Source organism: Nyctereutes procyonoides, unplaced genomic scaffold (assembly GCF_905146905.1).
Source record: "Nyctereutes procyonoides isolate TBG_1078 unplaced genomic scaffold, NYPRO_anot_genome, whole genome shotgun sequence".
NCBI classification, from domain to species: domain Eukaryota; kingdom Metazoa; phylum Chordata; class Mammalia; order Carnivora; family Canidae; genus Nyctereutes; species Nyctereutes procyonoides.
Window position 1 is genome coordinate 10,820,380 of NW_026575146.1, and position 23,263 is coordinate 10,843,642.

A 23,263-nucleotide genomic window follows, 5' to 3' on the forward strand; every position below is an offset into this window, starting at 1 on the left:
TTGTGTCCTTACGCACATGAAAGTGTAGTGTTATCAGCTAAATCTAAACTTCTCTTTCTTCCACAAACTTAGACTTCCTCTCTTTTTTTCTCATTTTATATATAAGGCTATTTTAATTCTTGTCCTTAGGAACTATAACAACTGTACATGATTTGGAAAAAAAACCCCACTAAATAATGGCTAAAGAAGAATTGTCCACTCTGTGCCTTGTATTGGTCTAGTCACTCAGAAATACAGTATTACTAGCTATGATTCTTGTTGCTTGTCGCCTCACATTATTTTTATCTGTGTATTCAGCATAGTCTATTTTGCCTTCCACATAAATTTGGGACCCCTTATTCACATACCGATATGCCACATCTGAGGCCTGTTCGGAACACTGATACTTGTGCCATATTGTCTTTCAACTGATGGTCACTTGTTTGGTACATTTCACCTTCATTCATTACTACAGAAAATAGTGCAACTGGGTTTCTTCCTTCTGCCTGTCTCATGACAGGGTCCTGACCCATTCACACACAATTCAGAGATCTCTCAAGAGCCAAGCTTCTAGCCGTTTCAGACTCCTGTCTCACAAACTGATGAAATCCCTGTAATCCAGGTCTTTGAAGTGCGTTGTTTGCTTTTCCTCTTGTCTACCCTGGACACTCGAGCCCGAACCTAGACTTCTTCTTTATGTCAACAGTAAAATCATACTCCCAAACACTCAGACTTGAAAACTTGGAATTTTCCTGGGTGCCACTTTCATTTATATGAAATCCATGAGTCATGAAATCCAATGAGTTGTTTTTTTTTTTTTAATGTGCTTTGCATCCTTCCCTTCTTTTGTATTCTCTGTATTAAATAATAAAAATAAAGCATTGATACTTTAGTCCAGGTCCTGATCACTTCCCCCTTGGTTTGTTATAGTTAGTTTTGAATTGGCTTTTAATTTATATTCTCTTTTCTCTCTAGTTTATACAGTAGAACTAAGCTTTCTTTAGATTATTAGATTAATTTTTACTCTGTCTCTTCATACTGTTTTGCTTGATTCACTTTATACTTTTAAAACATTTCAGATTACCTTTGCCTTCAACTGTGCAGCTTTCCTAGCTATGGATTTAAGGCTTTTAATGCAAAACTATTTTAGAAATAAAGAAGTTGCTTATATTTATTAGTAAGTATATAAAATTATGCTTACCATATGTATTTTGTATGCACAACACTCTGAAATGGGAACATTTACTCTATATATGAAGCTATGCATTATATATTCTCACCTATGTGTCTTGTTTTTTTGGTACTCAGTGATTTTCCAGTAGGAAAGCACAGTGATGTGTTGAGATTCTAATGCATTCCCATTAGGAAATAGCCCTCTTCTACGATCCTTCTTGAAAATTACTATTTGTAAAGAAAGATTTATTGACAAGTGTGTTACGAATGTTTAGTGTGGAAGCAGAATCACAGCTCTAACAGGAATGTTCCCTTTTTCCAAGTTAGCCCATTTCACTTCCATCTTCTTTATTAAACCTTTTCTCCATTTCATTTATTTGAATGTAGCAGTTTTTATTCTGGCACCTAAGTATGCCATGTGTTTTTGTTTTCTTGAGGCAAAATCTTCAGGTTCTTATAAGATCCCCCAAATTTTAAATACCACCTTAGTGTATTATTACTCTGTTAAATGCAAAGGAGAGTATGAGAAAAGAGAAACATAGATCCTCCACCACTCTCATAATTAAGTAAATTATTTTCTCATACACTAGTTTTTGAGTATACACACCTCAAATTAGTGTCTCCACAAAATTACCTGTGATTACATTTTAGAGACCTTTGGGATTATTAGTGAATTGTCAAAGCTGACAGTGGTAAATCTCAGAATGCTAAGTATCTACTATATTATAATAATGATATATCACTGACCCTCCCCTTCTACCTCACTAGATTATTAGATATCTGAGGTGAAGTTCTTCAAGATTTTTTTTTTTTTCTGAAGGGCTTAATACTCTGCATATCTGCTGTAGGTAGTGAATGTTGATTAGATTTAAATGATTCTTTAGCTTTGACCTATTAATCAGTTGAAATTGACTTTGTACTTTTCCTCAGTTCTTTGTTTTTAGTTAATTATACCTTGATAATAAAACTTTATTAATCTAAGAATATTGTGGTTATGATTAACCCTAAGAGTTAAAGGAAGCTTGAAAAGTATACGAGAATGATTATTATACAATATTATAAATGATATTGGGGATTATTTCAGAGTGAAGCATTCTGATGCCTTGAAATAGTTTCTTATTTTCACGAATATTTGACACAGAATTATAGGTACAAGGCTGCAAAGATTATTAAAGGTAAAGTTCAGAGAGGAAAAAAATAGAAGAAATGTATATCATTACCTGTGGCTTTCATATTCTACCACTTATTTGAAGAAAATAAATCTGTTGCATACAAGTGAATTCAGATATGAAGAAGCCTGATAAATTTATTTTGCCAGCTTGTATTTGATACCTGATCACCTTTGGAACCCAGTAAGCTTCTTTTTAAATCAACATATTTGAAGTCCTAATACGTGCAAGGAACTGCTTTGGGTATTGTGGAGGATATGAAAAAAAGAATACTGATATTGGTACCTATTTGTTGAGGGTTTACAATATATGAGGTCAGTGTTTTCCAAACTGGATGGATGAATGGAGAGATGGATGGTTAGCTAGGTAGGTAGGTAGATAAATAGACTAAACGGAAAACAAATTGTGACCAAATAATGTTACTTGTGATGATTGCTATCAAGGTCATAAGCAAGGTAAAACAGTTGGAGGAGGACGCATATACATTAGTAGTTGCAGAATGTGATTTCAGATGTGAAAGTTAATTCCCTTTTCCCATTTTTCTGATTACAACTAGGAAAAAAATCTGAGTTTTATACTACTGTCTTTCACATTTCTAGATATATGCTAATCATTTAAAAAATGAACAAAGCAGAGATTGCACTTTAGACTCAGTCTTTGGCAAGAATTATCGAGAGAATTTAATATTTTATTTTCCTTATAATTAATTTTAATGTTCCCTTCTACTTAAGACTGTGGGCTAGAGCAGTATCTCAGAGAAACTTTACCACCCGCAATCAGAAATACAATTTGTGTCATGAGCCAGTTGTCACCTCTGTAAACATAACAGGAACAAAAGTTTCACCCAAGATTAGTCAGTGTATACTTCATTATTTTCTATTTTGTTTTAACTGGGCTAGAATGAAAAAGTTTTCATAGTGGATTAATTAGATTATGGTTTGAAAAAAAAAAGTTTAAAAAATTGCATGAAATAGAAACAAATGGGTAGGACTTTTAATTGTAAGAAAATTATCTATGCTTAATAAATTACATTCAGTTTTAACATTTTTCTGAACATTTTTCTTGGTCTTATTTTTGCATTTAATTCTTACATTTATAAAGTAATTATTACAAATATATATGTCATGTGACATATTAGACACTTCCGTATTTCTACATTAATAATGTTTATCAGATAAACTCTCTCTTAGTATACCTTACTAAATCTCTTCTTGAACATTTTTTAAATTGTGTGAAATGTTGATGTAAAAATTTGATGATTATGGTCTTTTGCTTCTTAAAATATATAAAGGTCACACATAAAAATTTTATAGCTCTTGTATTGAGCACCATACTACCTTCTCGTTCCAGATGCTGTATTTTTCAGTTCTAAAATTTCCAGTTCTTTTTTGTAGTTTTCCTTTCTCTGATGAAAACATCTAATTTCGCATTTGATTTCTTTAACAGTTTGTGATAATTCCAACATCAGCATCATTTTGGGGTTGCATCTGTTGATTGTCCTTTCACTTGAGCAGTGTGGTCAGATCTTCCTGGTTGGGGTGTGTGTGTGTGTGTGTGTGTGTGTGTGTGTGTGTGTGTGTGTTGGTATGTCAAGTAAGTTTGGCTTGTATACTGAACATTTTCAGTATTATATTGTAGGACTTCTTTCAAATCCTCTTAAGAATGTTGGTTTGTTTTATTAGCAGGCATTCAACTTGATTAGGTTCAGGATGCAAGTTCTGTCTTGCCTTTTTGTGGTGGTTCCAATGTCAGTTCAATTTTACAAGCATTTGTTTTGCTGTTTTAGGTGTGCCTAGCACATCTGCCAGTCAGGAGTTAGTGATTTACATAGATTTTAGTTCTCAAAACCTTTGCTAGATGTATTTGGGTCTATGGCATATATGTAGGCACAATTCCAGAATGAGCCCAAGACTTAAGTTCATACACAGAATTAAAAGATCTTCCTCTCTGCTCTCTGTGGGATTCCTATATCTTTTGTAGATTCCAGGGCATCCTTTTTTCTTCCTGTGGCCAAAAAGTCAGGTTTCTCTCCCATTTTTAGCCTTTAGAGTTGAAGTGGTGAGAAAAAAATTGGGATTCCTCACCATACTTTGTGGATAACAAGGGCCCCTTTTCCTAGTTACTCTGTCTGGAAATTGGTACTCTTTGGGAGTTTTAAAGTGCTGGCAACAGTGGCTGCCCTCCAACTGGAAGCGAGGCCTGACAGAATTGAGAGAGGAGGAATAGGAGACCCCTCCTGGTGCCCACCAGTAGCATGAGGAGTCCTTTAGCTAGTCTTCTGGCTAGACAAAAGGGGTTTCTTCTGGTCTTTTGCTTCTAGCGTTGGCTGCGTGGTATGATTCTGCACTCTCTGGGATCAAAACCTAGGGATAATAAAGGAACACAAAACACTGAAATTCACTTCAGCACCAACGCAGGATCCCAACCCTCGCCTTCACTGGTTACTTTTTTTTTTAAATTTTATTCATTTATTCATGAGAGACACAGAGAGAAGCAGAGACACAGGCAGAGGGAGAAGCAGGCTCCATGCAGGGAGCCCGACGTGGGACTCGATCCCGGGACTCTAGGATCACGGCCCGGGGCCAAAGGCAGGCGCCAAACCGCTGAGCCACCCAGTGATCCCCTATCATTGGTTACTCTTCTACTCGTTTCTGTCAGCTTCTTTTACTTTTCACAGTCCACAGGTAGTTGCTTTTTTATATTTGGTCTGGCATTTTTAGTTGTAATCAGTGGCAGAGAGAGAGAGGCTGTAGTTGACTTACTCCATCTTGGCTCACTGTAACTCCTATATATCCACTTTATTCCAAGAATTTGGAAAGGATATATAAATTTTTGTATTGAATTACAGACCATGAAAATAACTTTTTGTGGCCTAAATTTAGTTCTTTAGTAGTTTTGGAGGGAGAGTTGATTATAGTTTTTCTTTGTTACTAACAGTGTTTGAAACTATAAAGTTAAATTCTAAAGTAAATGATTTCCTTTTCATAACAGTTTTCAAAACTGTTAATATTAATTAACCTTAGACCCTGTTATGGTTAAGAAATAGAATGTTTTGCTTGATAATATAAAAAGTATAAAAAGTTAATTATTTATGTGAAAATACTTTAGCCCATAGGAAACAATAGTTACAAGCCCATAGGAAAAATCGTTATAAATAAGCATTTCTATTATAACAATTTTGTTAGCACTTTAATATATCAAATTCTGGTTTTCTTTTTTTTTTTTTTTAAGTTAGAGGATCCTACCCACCCACTCACCCCAACAAAAGTTTAATGTGTAGGTTTGATCTTACTAGACAGATGTTTGCATACCTCAGATTTATAATTTTAAAATAGGCATAATTTTCCCTGGTAATATCTTATACTTTTTTTTTTCTTTAAGATTTTATTTATTTGAAAGAGCACAAGCCAGGGATAGGGGTGGGAGGGAGAGGGAGAAGCAGGCTCCTTCCACTGAGCTGGGAGCCAGACACAGGGCTTGTTCCCAGGACCCTGAGATCATGACCAGACCTGAAGGCAGAGATGCTTAAACCGACTGAGCCACCCAAGTGCCCACATTTTTTTTTTTAAAGGGGTTCTGGATTTGAGATACTGAGAAAGATGTACAATTTTACATACCCTTCACCAAATAATTTTACTTTCATTGTATGCTTAACTATACTCTGCAAACTGCTTATTAGAATATTGCCTGTCTCCAAAAGCATATTCAGTTCCATGAGGACAGAGAGATTGTCTGCCTCTTCTATTGGATCCATAGTGCCTGGTACTAATGAGTATATTTGGAATGAGTGACGAATTGTTAGACTAGATAATTTGCATTTTCTGTCATCTTTGTGCTTTTTTAATATTTTCCAGTTTTCCATACTAAAGTATTTTATAGCCACAGAAAAAGGTTTTCAGGATTTTTTTAAAAGGGAAAACAATTATTAATTTTCTTTGCTGATTTTTATGTAACATTTCAGATTTTATGTGCTTTAGTGTTTGCAATTACATATGATTTATTTCAAAAATGCATTTGAAACTTTGTTTTGAAGTTTTTATACTCACATTATTTAGTGTAAAATCAGGGGCTGTGCCTTTGTTAAAAGCGTGATCTGGGGGACGCCTGGGTGGCTCAGTGGTTGAGCATCTGCCATCGGCTCAGGTGGTGATCCCGGGTTCCTGGGATCCAGTCCCACATGGGGCTCCCTGCACGGAGACTGGTTCTCCCTCTGCGCCTCTCTCTCTCTCTCTCTGGTCTCTCATAAATAAAAAAAATCTGTTAAAAAAAGTGTGATCTGGGAATTCTGGCAGAATATCTGCAACATATCTTTTTGGCTTTTGCTCTTCAAAAAATTCTGGGTGATCAAGAATATTGCCACTTCAGTAGAAGTAACCCAAGCTTATATATTTAGAGTTTTAATTCAAACTTTTTTTTTAACAAAGAAATTTACTTCAGTATAAAGTCACTATTGGTCACATTATTCTTTTAGAACATGCTTTTTCTTTTTAAAAAATTTTTTAGGGCAGCCCGGGTGGCTGAACGGTTTAGCGCCACCTTCAGCCCAGGGCGTGATCCTGGAGACTGGGGATCGAGTCCCATGTTGGGCTCCCTGCATGGAGCCTGCTTCACCCTCTGCCTGTCTTTCTCTGTATCTCATGAGTAAATAAATAAAATATTTAAAAAAATAAAAATAAAAATAAAAAATAAAAAATTTTTTAAAGATTTTATTTATTCACGAGAGACACATAGGGAGAGAGAGACAGAGACACAGGCAAAGGGAGAAGCAGGCTCCATGCAGGGAGCCTGATATGGGCCTGGATCCTGGGACTCTAGGATCATGCCCTGGGCTGAAGGCAGACACTCAACTGCTGAGCCACCCAGGCGTCCCTGAGTGCTTTTTCTTAATATTGCTTTTTCTTAGTGTTGAATCTTCTACCGTTAATTCTATTATTGTTCTCTAGTCATATTTTGTTACTTCAAGTGCATCTGATTATATGTTACTTTGATACATGCTTATGGTATCTAATATTTTATATTGTATCCCAAGCCAAAAAATAATATGAAAGATCCTGCTATATAGGAAGGGAGAACTTGTATATTAGGGAGTGACAAATTTTAGATATAGAGAGTACTTAGTTTTTGACTTGTTGAAGTAAAATTCATAATAAAGTATATTTTCAGGGATTACAGTTGAAAATAATCTTTTAAAAATTACTTTACCAGTGAAACAAATGTCTAACTTTTTATTCCTTTATGCAAAATACTGAATTTCTGTTTTTTTAAGTTATTTAGGAAAATGGAAATTTTTAAGAATTTTAATTTCAACTTTGAATTATAAAAATAATTTTCACAAAAATATTTGCAAGAATTAAAAAATTTATATAGTCAAGGTAAAATGAAGAAAAGTCATTTACAAGTTTTTCTACTGTGTTAGTAACTTTCTGTTGCTTTGTAACACAGTACCACAGGCTTAGCTTATGGCTTAAAGCACCACAGATTTATTTTATAAATTCCATGGGTCATGACCCAATCACTAGTTGGCTGCCTTTGTAGATGGGGCTCACCAGGCTGAAATCAAGATGTCAGCCAGGCTGTGTGCTTTCATTTGAGACATGGATTTCTCTTCCAAGCTCATTTAGGTTGTTGACTGAATATAGTTCCTTGCTGTTAGAAGGCTCAGGTACCTGTTTAGTTTGCTGGCTATGGACTGGGGGTTGCTCTCAGTTCCTACCAACCACCTTAGATCCTAGGAGCATGTGGCCCCCTAATATGGCATTGAGAGAGCTCTAGCTCTTTGGTGTCTCTTCTACTAAGGACACTAATCCTGTTGAATCATGACTGCATTTTTACAATCTCATTTAACTTTAAATACCTCCATGAAGTCTCTGTTTTCAAATATAGAGTCACATTAGGTATTGGGAATTCCATATATGGATTTTGGAGGGAGAGATACTGTGGAGGGCCATTGTGGCAAGTAGAGTTGTAGAACAAGATTGTATTAAATTATAATTATTATATTTTTCAAAATAACCTATGCAAGTAATTTTTTTTTTTTTAAGTACCAAAGAGATTTTATTGGAAGCACTTCCTTCTCACACCATGCTGGATTCCCCCAAGGAGAAAAAGGTTTTAGTTCTTAACACATTAGTTTTTCTGATGGTTAAATTCGTATATGTAAGCAGTATTTTTGTAACACTCTTTCTTGAATGGTCATTTTGAGATACTTGACTTTTTTGCAAGAATTGATGAGGTGGTGTTATTGCAGTTGTGTTGCCTTTGCTCTCTAATACCTTAATTTTGAGTGGTGGGACTCTGGAATTCGGTAGGACAAATTATTTTCCTCTGGCTGTATCTTCTGTGTTTACTGTGGCTTGTGGTTTTCTCTTTGTGCCATCAGTTACTAATCCTCTTAAGTCATATTTATGTTTTTTTGGAAATTGGTGACATTTTGTTGTGCTGATTTACTCCCCTCCCTATTCTGCTTTCATCATGAGTTTGTTTTTTACCTTTTAAATTTTTTATTCCTTTGTTTACTTCCAGTAGGAGAAAGAGAAGAAAAATGTTTGTCAGTCAGATACTTGAATTGAAAGTATCGAGATTGTGCTTATTCTAGTGTCTTTTGTGACTTTTGATTTTCTGATTTTGGAGATTTCAGGGATCCTGACCAGTACTTTCGAGGCAGTAGAGGACCATTGTTGGGATAGATGGATTGGGTTGATGATTATTTTAATTATTTTAGGTGCACATGGTGGGTTAATTCCATTTATTATAGAACCACAAACTTTTGAAGGCATAACATTAACCTGTAAATGAGCAAGATATTAGTAAAATTTGATTGTTCTCTGGGGTGTGTCAGAAAATGAGTTACTGGGCTCTTCCAAAGTAGTCCTAGAATTCATGTAATACCTATGCTCAAAACTAACATTTTTGAAATGAGTGTGCTTAAAATAACAGCATGAAGTACAACATTTTGTTAAGTTTTGAGTAATGAGTCACTGTGTGGAAGAGGGCCGATGAGGGAGGTCATGAATATACTTTTCAGAGACATGAGATTGCAATGTTTATCCAAAAGAGAAAAGAAGTGTACATTTTCTAGAGCTAAGAAATATTGCCCAAATTCAGGGTTGGCTTGCTTTTGTAAATAAATTCTTTTGGAACATACCCTGCCCATTCGCGTGTGAATTGATCCTTGATTCTTGGTTGCTTTCTTGCTACAGGGATAGAGCTAAGTAGTGTGATAGAGACCATGTGGCTTCTAAAGCCTTAAAGTACTTGCCATGCTCACTGACCCTCGGCCCAGTCAATAGTTAACAACTGACAACTTTAAAAATCTTTTATTTGAAATAAGTTTGTTTTGTTGGAGTAGCTAGCAGCAACTAAGATATCTCAGTTCAGGGAAAAATTTCCTCAAACTTTTGTGAAAGTTACTAGAAACTGATTTGATAGGTTCATTTGATAGGTTGTTTTCAGATCTAAAAAGAATATATTTGATGTGCCTGCAAGTTCCTGAGGGAAGTTGAAACATTAAGGAGTTAATTAGACTGAAGTCCAAGCTTATTGTTTAGTGCCTTTGTTTTAAATTGGTAAGTCTTGAGTAGCCATAGGAAGGGGCAGGTCAAGACTGGGACTTCATTTCAATACCTGAGGTCTGAGGGACATGAAGAATTTATATAAATACAGGGTTGTCATATGAGATTACATACATTAGAACATAGCATTTGAGGGGAAGAAGCTTAGATTTGGGAAGCAGGGTTCAGACACAACACGTATCAGTAGACCTGGAAAAGTTGAAATAGTCATAACTGAGGGAATAATTTGATGGAACTAACAGGAATCAGCAGCTACTTTAGAAAACAAGGTAGGAGGGAGCCAGGCCCAAGAAATAGACGGGTGGGATTAAAGCCTATATATGAGGGGTGCCTAGGTAGCTCAGTTGGGTAAGCACCTGACTCTTGATTTTGACTCAGGTCATGATCTTAGGGTCATGGGATCAAGCCCCCTACCTCCGACAACTCCACCCTCAATGGGGAGTCTCCCTGGAATTCTTTTTCCCTCTGCCCCTCCCCACATGCATGCACATTCTCTCCCTCTCTCTCTCTCAAATAAATAAATAAGTAAGTAAGTAATCTTAAAAAACAAGAAAACCCACCAAAACTATACATGAGAAAACTGGGTATGTAGAGAGCCCAAGCTTAGAGTGCATGCAGCCTTAATCTTCTCACTGAAGCGTAGAGATGGGAATCATCAGGCAAATAGAAAAAAAGGTTCCAGAATAAACTTCCATTCTTCTCTAACATTTTCCAGTGCAAAACCAGATCAAACTTTGAGAATACAGGGAGCATTACATTCCCAGTTTTTGGTGAGGAGTTGATACATCTGATTAGAATGAGGGTTGCAATGAAGCTTGGCACTTCCTAATGTCAGTATTACAGCAGAATAAGTTGTCAGCTGGGTAAGACAGGTTTATTACTGTGTATCAGGCATTCTGATATCTCCTGTAGATATAAAGATTATTCTCTTGATACGCATTCTATTACTTACAGAAGTTTTTAAAAAGCTCTGAATGGTCTGGCAGTTTATTTTAGCACTGTTTTCTTTTTCTAAAATACTGAATGTTACAGTGATGGTCCTACAATTCTCAACAAATGGTCTTTGAGGGAGGTCCTGGAGGACTGAGTTTGATGTTGAGGATGACAACAGGAATGTATAGAACACTTAAATTTGGAGATAGAAATTGAATAGAAGGGAAAAAAAAGAAAAAGGGCACCTAGGTTCAAAGTCTGACTTTTGATTTTGGCTCAAGTCATGATCTCAGGGTTTTGAGATCAAGTCCCAAAGTGGGCTCCACACTGGGTGTGGGGCATGCTTAGGATTCTCTCTCTTCCTCTGCCCTCCCCCCCCAAAACAAAGAAAGAATTTGAATAAAAGGAAAAGTGGATGATGACAAGCTATCTCTGTAATCTTGTGCTCAGTTCACATTAGTTCATTAAATGTATAGATTTATACTTCACCTACTTAATAAAGAACTTTGAAATAGTGTTAGGCACAAAAATTAGGCACTGGTGAAAATATATTTTATATTTACAATAAAACTAATCAATATAGCAGAGAAGTAGATGTTAGTAGACATTGAGATTTATGTTCAGACAAGTAAAATAAACATGAGCAAGCTTACTTAAAAGCTAAGGCACAAAAAGGGAAAAACATGTTAAATCATCTTTTTTTTTTTTTCTTTCTTTCATAGAGAACGTAAGTATGTGGAAACTAGCTGAATCATTCTCCTGTTTCTGCATTCAAGGAGAATATACTTTGGGAATTCTTGCATAGGGATTTTTTTTTTTTTTTTGTTAAAGATGATTGTTTCTTTAACAAATGGGTAAAACAATGTTCTAGAGCAAGTCTTCCATCAATCTTTGTAAGTTGAAGACTTAATATTAAAGTTTAGTTAAGGCATTCATTGAGAAGTAGATAAAATGATCTATGCCTATTTTCTGATCATCAGATTTAATGAAGAAATGAGATTTTACTTTATTTTTATTTTTAAGAATTTATTTATTCATGAGAGGCACAGAGAGAGAGAGGCAGAGGGAGAAGCAGGCTCCTCACAGGGAGCCCAGTGTGGGGCTGGATTCCCCCGACCAGAGCCAAGGGAGATGCTCAACTGCTGAGCCACCCAGGTGTCCCTAAACAAGTATCTGTTTTCTCCCAGACACTGAAGATAGTTTGGAGAAAAGGAAAAAATTTAAACAAAAAAAGACATGGTTTCTATTCTTAGAGCTTATTCTCGTATAGGAGAGGGCAAGAGTGGATCTCAGATGGGCAGCATCCAGGGCTTATTGAGAAATTGACCTTTACTTTTTATACATACAGCTTTTTGTAAGCACTATAGAATGTGTTGATTTTATTTTGTACCTAGTATAAAAGAAAGTAGACTGGCATACAGGTAGGAATTGAAGCCACACATATTAAAATTCCCCGTGAGTTTGGCAAAGATAGCTTCTTAAATGATCTGATGGGATCTTGACCCTAATGCTTAGCAATATTAACAGATGGGCACTTCTGTGGGAACTTAAAGGGAAGGACATTTGTACTTCTCCCACAATTGATTTCACGTGAATATCTCTTGTACCATTAACATCTTATTAACTTAAACTGTATTAAAGGAACTTTAATCCTTTGACCTTGGGTGTCACAAAGAGTGACAGTACTTTATTTATTTGAGAGCAAGAGAACATGTACACGAGCCTGGTGAGGGGCAGAGGGAGAAGCAGACTCCCTATTGAGCAGGGAGCCCAGTGTGGAGCTCCATCCCTCAGGACCTGAGCCAAAGACAGCCCCTTAACCAACTGAGCCACCCAGGTGCCCCTGTGTTGGTCCTTTTTTTTTTTTTTTTTTTGGTCCTTTTAATAATCAAGTAGTAGTTAAATGATCAGACAAGTAAACATGAAAGTACTATGTTGAGTGCTTCAGAGGTGAATGACAATACAGTGAGGAGCTATTGATCTGGCTGGAAAGGTAGGGAAGGCTTTCTTCATTAGGTGTTGCTCAAAACTAAGATGGATGAGTACACATTAACTAGTGAGGAGATCCTGGTGAAGAGTATTCCAAATTTAGGGAATGAGCCCATTTTAAATTTAGGCTCTGTGGCGGAAAACTGAAAAAAAAGATTATTGTGCCAGGAGCAGAGGGCTTAAGAAAGGAGCATGGAGTGAGATGAGACTGAAAAGGTTGGCAGGAGTTCGACTATGTGTTTATTCAAAGCATGGGAAATCATTGACCTTTTTAAGGGAATATTAGTGATCTGATCAGATTCGTTTTTGAAAAGATAGACATGCACATCCATTTAGAGGTGTTCTCTGGGTGAAAGATGAAAATGGAGCTGGGTTGTGGTTAGAGGAGGAAGAGGAGACAAATATGGGGAAAACTTGGTAGAAATCAGTAGAATTCATTGATAGATGGGTTATAAGGGGTGCTACAGCAAAAGCTCCGTAGAGGACTCCCTAAATTGCTAGTTGACTAACCAACACGTTCTGTTTTAGTTACTTTTAAAGTCTGTTCAGGTTGTTTTTGCAGTGTTGTAATGGCCAAAACTTAGTTTTTAGATTTGAAGTTATTATCTTCTAGCATTATAGTTAAAATCTTATCAGTGAGTTATAGAGGAAGTTTTAATTTAATTTAAGCTTAGTTATTTGTTCATTGCCTGATTCTTTCTCCCCCCTTTAGCTGTTTTCTCTTTGAGCAGTTTTATTATCCTTTGCTTAAATTAGAAATTTCAAAATAAAATTATTTTTTGGTGGAGAAGATTACTGCTAAACCTTAAATCTCTTGATTTCTAAAAAGTTTTGAGATCTAATTCATACACCATATAATTAATCACTTTGAAGTGTACAGTTCAGTGGCATTTAGTTAGTTTGGTTGTACAACGTTACCACAATTTTAAATTTTGTCACCCCCAAAAAGAAATGTTGTACCTATTAGTAGTTATTCATCATTTCTTCCCAATTCCCCCAATTGTAGGCAGTCACAAATAGATTTGCCTTTTCTGAACATATTATATAAATGGAATCTTATAATATCTGGTGTGTTTATGACTTTTTAAACTGAGTATAATGTTTTCAAGGATCATCTATTTTGTAGCATATATCAGTATTTTTTCCTTTTTTTATGACTAATATTTTGAATGGATGTAACACTTTTTTATCCATTTTTTCAGTTAATGGACATTTGGGCGGTTTCCACTTTTTAAATGACTTTTTTATGAATAATGTTGCACTGACCATTGTGTACAGGTTTTTATGTGAATATATATTTTCAAATCTTTTAGGTATATGCCTGAGAGTGGAATTGCTGGGTCAAATTACATATTACTGTGTTTCACTTTTGAGGAACTGCCAAGCCATTTTCCAAAGCTGCTGCACCATTTTACATTCCCACTAGCTATGCATAAGGGTTCTAGTTTCTCCACTTCCTTACTTACACTTGTTATTATCTTTTTTGATTATAAACAAGTAAGTGTGACATTGTAACTCATTGTGGTTTTGATTTGCATTTTCCTAAGGGCTAATGATGTTGAACTGGATTTTTAAAAGAAAGCAACACTTTGATTTTACTGAGAATATAAAAATGGAAATGTTTAGTGATTTCATGTTATTGCTTAGAGACCATTAGTTTTGCTGTATTTAAAATTTGTTCTTCTTTTTATCAGTTGTATTCCCTGAATGACTACAAACCACCCATTTCTAAAGCAAAAATGACCCAAATTACTAAGGCAGCCATCAAAGCTATTAAGGTGAGTAATACATTTTACGCTTGTGTTTTCAGGAGAAAACACCATACTGCTGTTTTAGAGGGAGGATAATTATTACATTATGCCGTTGACCATTGAACATCACAGATTTGATCTGCACAGGTCCACTTACTTGATCTGCACAGGTCGGCTTACATGTGAACTTTTTTTGATAAGTACAATGCAATACTCTGAATATGTTTTCCTTATGGTTTTCTTAGTAGCATATTATCTCCAGCTTACTTTGTTATAAGAATACAGCATATAATACATGTAACATAGAAAATATGTGTTAATTAACTGTTATCAGTAAGGCTTCCAGTTAGCAGTAGTTAATTTTGGGGGTTATCCAAAGTTATATGTGAATTTTTGACTCTGCAGGGGATTGGTTGTTTAAGGGTCAGCTGTATTTTCTTCCTCTTTATGGGGTTAAGACATGTAAATACATATACTTAAAAATACAAAAATGATAAACTATTATCCTATTCTCACCTGTGTACTCTTCCACCTAGAGATGAATGTGTCTGTTATTTGTCACACTGACTTTACAGAATTTTGGTAAAGGTTTCTAAATAAAAATTAATGTGTTTTTTTTTCTTATTGATTCTATTATAGATTTGAAAATGAACCAATTTGAGAAATAATTAAACCTTATTATATATAGGACATTTGAACTCCGTGAGAAGAAGCCACAGGCCTTTAGCCATTGCTCTTATACAGAGGTTTTGAACCAATCTATGTTGACTCATTGATACTTCAGAAAATCTCAGAGAAAGTTTGTACTTTTCTGTAGAGAAATATACACATGTATAAACTTTTGCATAAAATGTTGGACTTTAAGGACCTTTAAGTTCAGCCATAAATACCTCTTTCTAAGAGGCACTTGTCCACAAAGCCAAGACTCCCTGCTTTAATTTATTTAGTAGGGCTGTCAAAATAGACAATGAATGAGTGCTTATATTTAATTAAGTAGGGTTTAACTTGTGGGTGTTTGGTGATATGTTTCCCTACTGTAAATAGCCAGAGGCACCAATTATTTAAATAAATTGTCTTTGAATGACAGCATTATCTCTTAGATTTAACAAATTTTTATTTACAGAGAGAATCACCATTAGGAGAAAATTCAGATAGTTCATTTTTTCAGTGTTCTGATGGTCAAAGCTTAATTTTCACACTTGCAGTTAATTTTTTGCATTATAATTAAAATCACTGTATTTATATGCATAGTATCAAAGAGGTGATAAAGTGATAAGGACAGTGACCAGGAAGCATTTAAGCAAGAGATCTTCAAAAAAGAGTGATTTTTCAGGGTGTCTGATAGGCTTTGTATATAGAATGCTCACTCTTGTGCTTTCTTTGTCCTGTTTTACATTCTGATCTGATTTTTATGATTATGATTCTGAGAGTATGCAAATATGTGTATTACCGTTTTTAGTCTGGAAATAATTGATGCCTTTTATATAATTTGAGCAGAAAAAAAATTTTTTTTCATTAAAGTATAGTTGATAACACTATGTTCTACTTTTAGGTATACAACATAGTGATTCAACATCTTTTCTTATGTGCTGTGCTCACCACAAGGGTAGCTATTCTCTGTCACCATACATTGCTATTAGAATATCATTGATTATATTCCCTATGCCACCTTTTGTCCCCATGATCTATATTCATTTCATAATTGGAAGCCTGTGTCTACCCCCTTCATCTATTTTGCCCCTCTTTCTGTCCCCCTTCTCTCTGAGCAGAATATTTTTTGATTAAAATAGTTTGTAAAGATGTTAATGTAGCATCAACATTATTCCCACTTTTCAGATGCAGGAAGGGTCTAAGAAAAATTAAGTTAATTTGCAGTAGTCAGAATAAATACAGTTAGATTTGAACCCAAGTTTCAGTCCATCTAAACATTATATACTGTACTATTTTGATTTATTGTTACTGCTTTAAATTTTTTAATTTTGAAAATTCAAACATGTTCCAAAATATTATAATGAGCAATGCATAGTCTTCCCTTAGATTTATTTGCCAATAAACATTTTGCTACATTTGGTCTATTTCTACACACACACATTTATTGGCTGAATCATTTGAGAGTTAGTTTCAGATTTCATTCATAATAGCACTTAATCCCTAAATACTTGAATTTGAATCTTCTTTCAAAGAATAGACATTTCCTAAGTTAGTTACTTAGGAAAGTATTGTACACTGATCACATGTAAGAAATTACAAAATATAGTAAGACCATATATTCATTTTTTTTGTCCTGTCACTCAGCCTTACCCAGCCTTTTTGTTTTGTTTTTCATGTCATTGATATTTTTGAAGACCTCAGACCAATTGCTTTGCCAGTACTGTATTATTTTAAACTCCATTTAGTACATATGTAAATTGAGATTTGAGCTGCCTTTTAAAATCAGATTTAAATGATACTGTGTTTTATATTGAGCTAAGTCATTGTGTTTTTGTTTTTTTTTTAATCAGTGTTTAGAGACATGGTTATTTTAATGGGTGCTTATTGGCATTGTACACTGTCAGCAAAATTTCACAGATAATCTGTTGGGGAAGAAGGCCCATGTGAATTGATGAACTTTGAATTAAAGTTTAGTAGCAGTTTTACTCAGAATTATATGTAAAGTAGCTAGAAGCAAAAGCACTGTCAAGATGTTTTCTAGGAGAATTATTTAATAAAAATAACTTAGTGTGTAATTAATATTTTGTATGTTGAAGTGTTTAGTACTTTTAAGTAGTTTTGACTTTTTTGTTAAAGTGACCTACACTGTTGAGTAAACTGTTCCTTTATAGTATGAAAATTTTAGCTAAGCTTTAACTTGTACATTTGGATTTGATGACTATGAGTAATGACATTTTCCTTTATTTTGACTTTTGAATTTCATAAATGCAGTTCAGAGGAATGTTTTTGTGTCTCTCCTCTCCTTGTTTACCGTCTTTTTTTTTTGTTTGTTTGTTTACCGTCTTTAAACAAATACGGTAATCATGCAGTTACCATCGAGGTATTAAAATTTATTAAGCACAAATTTTAGATACCTTTTGCTTTAATTTATGATTTATAATTTATTCCTTTTTAGGTTTATCCATAATGTTTCGAAAACTTACATATATTTTCTTATAATTAATAATAGTCCATTGCTCATTTTTAATTTGTATGTTCACTTCTGCTGATTTTTGGCTGATCCATGAGAACTTTATACATCTCTGTATCTTATTATATATACTTGTTCCATTTTCCAGGAGAAGCAGAAGGAGATAATGAAGTTGAAAAAACTCCCTTGCATACATTTATTAATGCTATTTGTTTAGTTATTTGATATTTCTACTACTACTCTAATTTTATAATAGGAAATTATAGGAAATCTTTTCCTTCCATGAAAGTAATAATACACATCTGCCAGTGTGCTTATTACATACACTTTGCTGTCAACATAACAATTTGTGAAAGTATGGTTTTATAAGGACTATGATCACATTCTTTTATATCTCATAATACACTTTGGATATACAGTCGGCTCTTGAATATCCTGGGGCTTAAAGTGCTCATCCCCCCATGCAGTTAAGAATCTATGTATAACTTTGGACTCCCCAAAGCTTACTGATAGCCTACTGTTGACCAGAAACCCTACTAATAAGATAAATAGTTGTATTAACATTTATTTTGTATGTTGTATGTATTATATACTGTATTCTTACAATTAAGTCAAATGTTAAACATCATAAGAGAAAATATATTTATAGCACTGTACTGTTTATTGAAAAAAAAAAAGAATGTGTAAGTGGACCCATGCAGTTCAAACCTGTGTTCAAGGGTCAGTTGTACTGACCATGTATGTACTTCAAGAATCCTTTACTAGTTAAATATCATAGTTTAATTGCTTATAAAGGTGAGTGACATGTTTCTCAAAATTCATGATTCAAATTCATTGTTTTGATAGACCTTTGAAACAGTGTTATACCTATGTTTAACAGAAAAATTCGAATCTGTATTGAACAAGTTTTAAAACCATATCATATTTTTTCTTTTAGTTCTATAAACATGTGGTACAGAGCGTTGAGAAATTCATTCAGAAAGTAAGTATATAAATATTTTCAAAATATACGCTAAATGTACTATAGTTATAGAATAATGCCTTGTGCTCTGTTCTTTAAAAACTAAAGTTTAAATTGTTTTGATGGACTATTCAAAAATAATTCCATTTATTTTCTTTTCTGATTAAGAAATATGGGCACCTGGGTCACTGAGTCAGTTAAGGGTCCGACTTGATCTCAGCTTAGGTCTTGATCTCAGGGTTGTAAGTTTAAGCCCAGAACATTGCGCTCCACCAGTGTCGAACCTACTTAAAAAAATAAATAAATAAAAAGATAGTGCTTTTTGGATAATTCTAAAAACAATAGTTCCATAATTCTAAAAATAATAGTTCTCATTCAGGTAGATGTTCTTGTTAACTTGTACTGCCATAGTGAGCATCTGTCACTTGAAAAAAATGGTGTATGTATGATTGATTTTACTTTCTTTTTTTTTTTTAATTAAATTTTTTTTAACTTATTTATTTATGATAGTCACAGAGAGAGAGAGGCAGAGACACTGGCAGAGGGAGAAGCAGGCTCCATGCACCGGGAGCCCGATATGGGATTCGATCCCGGGTCTCCAGGATCGCACCCTGAGCCAAAGGCAGGCGCCAAACCACTGCACCACCCAGGGATCCCTGTATGATTGATTTTAAATAAAATTATAAATGTGTTGCTTTTAATAGCCTTTAAAGAAATTCTCGCTTGTCATTTCAAGCAGAATACCTAGGAACAGCTCTAGATAAGATGTGATTAAGACATTGCCTACCAGCTACTTCTCTTCTGCTGATTCATATTGTCTCATCCATTAGGATTTTATACATCTCAACATCTTATTTTATAGACCTGAAGTTCCATTTTCTAGAGTAAGCAAAGGGTGATGAAGTTGAAAAAAGCTGTCTTATACACATTTAGTAATACTTTTTTTTTTTAAGATTTTATTTATTTATTCATGAGAGACACAGGGACAGATAGAGGCAGAGACACAGACAGAGGGAGAAGCAGGCTCCATGCAGGGAGCCCGATGTGGGACTGGATCCTGGGTCTCCAGGATCACACCCTGGGCCGAAGACAGTGCTAAACTGCTGAGCCACCCAGGCTACCCTAGTAATACTTTTTATAAGCAGAGTCCAAGGTGACTAGATTATAGTTTTTTGCCCTCTTAGTGATCAGTGCCCTATTCATTCCGCAGTTTTTGGCAGGAGTACATAGGGCTTAAAACTTATGAAATGATACTATGTTTGTACCTTACTGTAATTGAATTTAGATTTGATATTCTGCCCATGTTCATGTGCCTAGACGTAACCAGAACAAGTAAGTTTGAGAATAAGTGGTATATGGCATTAAGGATTCAGCAAGGTTGCAGTGTTTCTTAAAAATAGTTGCCTAGGAGAAGGGTATATAAATCAAAGTGAGGTGACTATGTCATGTAGGTAACCTCGAGTAAATCATTTAACCTTTATATGATTCAACTTTTTTTTTTTTAAAGATTTTATTTATTCATTCATGAGAGACAGAGAGAGAGAGAGGCAGAGACACAGGCAGAGGGAGAAGCAGGCTCCACGCTGGGAGTCCAATGTGGGACTCGATCCATGGACTGCAGGATCACGCCCTGGGCCGAAGGTGGCACTAAACCGCCGAGCCATCCAGGAATCCCCTCAACTTTTTTTCTAAAGTCTTGCTTTCTCAGTACTAGTAAAGCATATTTTGAGATGAATTGAGGCTGAGACACAAAGTAAAATTCAGTATGCTGTGTGTTTTAGGTAATCACAGTATAAAATAGAAATTATCTCAAAAAATTATCTCTATTGTGAAATAACTGTAGAATCAGTCTGGAAAAGCGAGTCAGTATTGGAGAAGGAGCTGAAGTAAAGAAAAGAGTAGAATGTCTTTATTGTAGGACATTGCAAGGTACAAAGTTCCACATAGCAATAAGAAACCTGTTGAGAGGAAAAGCTTCATACAGTATGTATGGTTTGGAGCTGTTCAAGTATAATGCCATTGTAAAAAGTGCTCCAGTAGCCACAAAAGAATTCTTAGTAGAGAAACAGTATGACAAACTTAGACCAAACATAGTGCAAACAACTTCATGCCCCAGCTGTGCAGTCTAAGGGTTAAAAGTCCCAGGGGTGCTATCTTCCATTTAGAATGTATAACCTTCAGAGGAAATTCTGGCACAGTATTTTGATCTTCCTCTTACGAGAAATGCTTCTCAGTCAAGTTTAGTGAAGTTTTGTATGCAGACTCATTTTTATAGAGCTTCAGTTTTGCTCTCCACATTCTTCAGTCATTATACTGAGTTTCTGAGTTTTGCCTAGTTTTCAAGCAGCCTGAAGGATATTTGAAATGGCATCCAGAATAATTTTGCTATCTTTCATAGTTAAGAGGTTGGTTCATCAGCCATTCTGTTATGTCATAGTGAGGTATACAGTCTGTTGGACTCTTCCATCACAGCCCATACAGCTTACTTTTGTATCTTGAAATCTGCCTTAGAGGGATTACTGGCTGGCTCAGAGAGTATGAGACTTAGAACACCAAAGAGGAATGATATTGCCAGTCAATGTCTGGGCAGAAATGTAAATGGTTTACCCCTGCCCCCTATTTAAAGGAGAAATTTGGCAGTGGGTTAGTGTAATGCTAAATTGAGTTGTGTGTGTACATTTTTAAACTATTTTGTGATAATTGTATATTCGTGCATCATTAAATCAATAATTATAATGATACTTGTAATAGATTAAAGAGAGATCCCACATATTTTTCACCCAGTTTCCCCCAATAGTAATGTTTTGATAACATAAATATTACAACCAGGATATTCATATAGTCCACCAAGCTTACTCAGATTTTACCAGTTTTACATGCACTCATTTGTGTATGTGTATATTTAGTTCTGTGCAATTTAGTCACATGTATTGGTTCATAAAACCACCACTGAAGTCAAGATCCAAAGTAATTCCATCACCCCAAGGATCCATCGTATTCCTTTTCCTTTTTATAGAGCCACACTTTACTCTCCTCCTCCCACCACTCTAACTCTCACCCCTAACTCCTGAGGGGCATTAATGTGTTCTCTATCTGTAATTTTGTCATTTCAAGAATATTATGTACATGTAGCTTTTTGAAATTGGCTTGTTTTGCTCAGTATAATTTTATTTAGATCCATCTAAATTGTGCATGTGTCTAATAGCTTCTTCAATTTTGAGTAACATTCCATAGTATGGATATACCACAGTTTATCTAACCATTCACCCACTGAAGGTCATCTGAATCCTTTCCATTTTGGGGGAGCTATTAATAAAGCTGCTAGAACATTTGTGGATTTTTGTGTGAATGAAAGTTTTCATTTCTCTAGGAAAGTTAGTGCATGTTTTGTTTTATAAGAAACTTCCACTGTTTTCTAGAATGGCTGTACCATTTTACATTCCTATCAACAATGTATGACTAATCCAATTTCCACATTCTTGCCATCATTTGGTGTACCACTATTTTTGGTTTTAGCCATTCTGATAGATGTATAGCAGTATCTCATTGTGGTTTAATTTGCATTCAGCTAATGGCTGATGTTGATTTTCACAGGCTTATTTGACGTTTTCAGTGAAATATCTCTTCGTGTTTTCACCCATTTTCTAATTGCATGGTTTTCTACTGTCAGGTTTTCAGAGTTCTGAATAATATTCTAGATGTAAGTCCTTTATCAGTTATATGGTTTGTAAATATTTTTTTTCTTAGTTTGTAGCTTGTTTTTTCATTCTCTTAACACAAGGTCCAAGGTCTTTGGTAGAACAAAGATTTTTTTTTTAGTTTTGATAAGGTTCCAGATTAATATAACTTCTTAATACCTCTTTCCTGTTTTTACTGGAACTTAAAATGGGGCAGAGAGGAGACAGATTAAAACATAAGTAAAAGTGTTGCAGTAGTAGTCATAGTAGGGAACCAGAAGCCCACTCCACCTGTTTTGCTTTCTGTGCCATAGCCATTGCTGCCCTTGCCTAGATGCTTGGTTTCTGTGGAGCCTAATTTATAAAACCATTGAATTGGAGTATTGTTTATAGTAGGAAATACTGTTTTAACAAATTTACGAAAAAGTCCATTTGTCATGCACATTATATATGGTCAAATGAGAGATTAAGAAAAATGTGAAGTATTGTTTTAATGATGTTGACTTGTAATTTTGGGTGTTTTCCAGCTCCAGAACACCACATATTAACTTGTCTTTACTTTTCCTGTATTTCTGTGGAGTGGAATTGCTGGGTTATGCATTTCTCCAACTTGGCTAGATAATACCAAATTAATTAAATTCACAATGGTTGCAATTCGTACTCCCACTCTCATTCAGTGTGTGAGTTTGTGTTGCTCCCATCTTTACCCACACTTAGTATTGTTAAACTTAAATACATCTAATGAGTCTTAAAGGTTATTTTTAAAAGATACACCCTTATATCACCTTTACCTAAGGGATTAAATTCTAATCAGCATTAAATCTTGTTTGTCAAAATGTTTTTTAGATTCTTAAGGACTCATCAAATTGAATGAATTTCTGTAGTCAAAGAGCAAAATGTCCTTTTATCAAACCAAAAAATTTTAGATAATTATTAGTT

At 34.8% G+C, this 23,263-nt stretch overlaps 1 protein-coding gene and 1 pseudogene across 10 annotated transcripts in view; one reads left to right on the forward strand and one right to left on the reverse strand.

Moving 5' to 3' along the window:
- SCAF8 (SR-related CTD associated factor 8) overlaps positions 1–23,263 on the forward strand; it is a 224,582-nt gene that overhangs the window by 19,809 nt on the left and 181,510 nt on the right. For all 10 annotated transcript variants that reach the window (XR_008662477.1, XR_008662479.1, XR_008662476.1 and 7 more), the window contains 2 exons: positions 14,509–14,592; positions 18,624–18,668. Coding sequence is in view for 6 of the 10 variants with exons in the window: in XM_055309759.1 (XP_055165734.1) it covers positions 14,509–14,592; positions 18,624–18,668 (129 nt within the window). In the remaining 4 variants the exon portion in view is untranslated. The remainder of the gene's footprint in view (positions 1–14,508; positions 14,593–18,623; positions 18,669–23,263) is intronic.
- On the reverse strand, positions 218–9,474 carry LOC129499745 (single-stranded DNA-binding protein, mitochondrial-like; annotated as a pseudogene).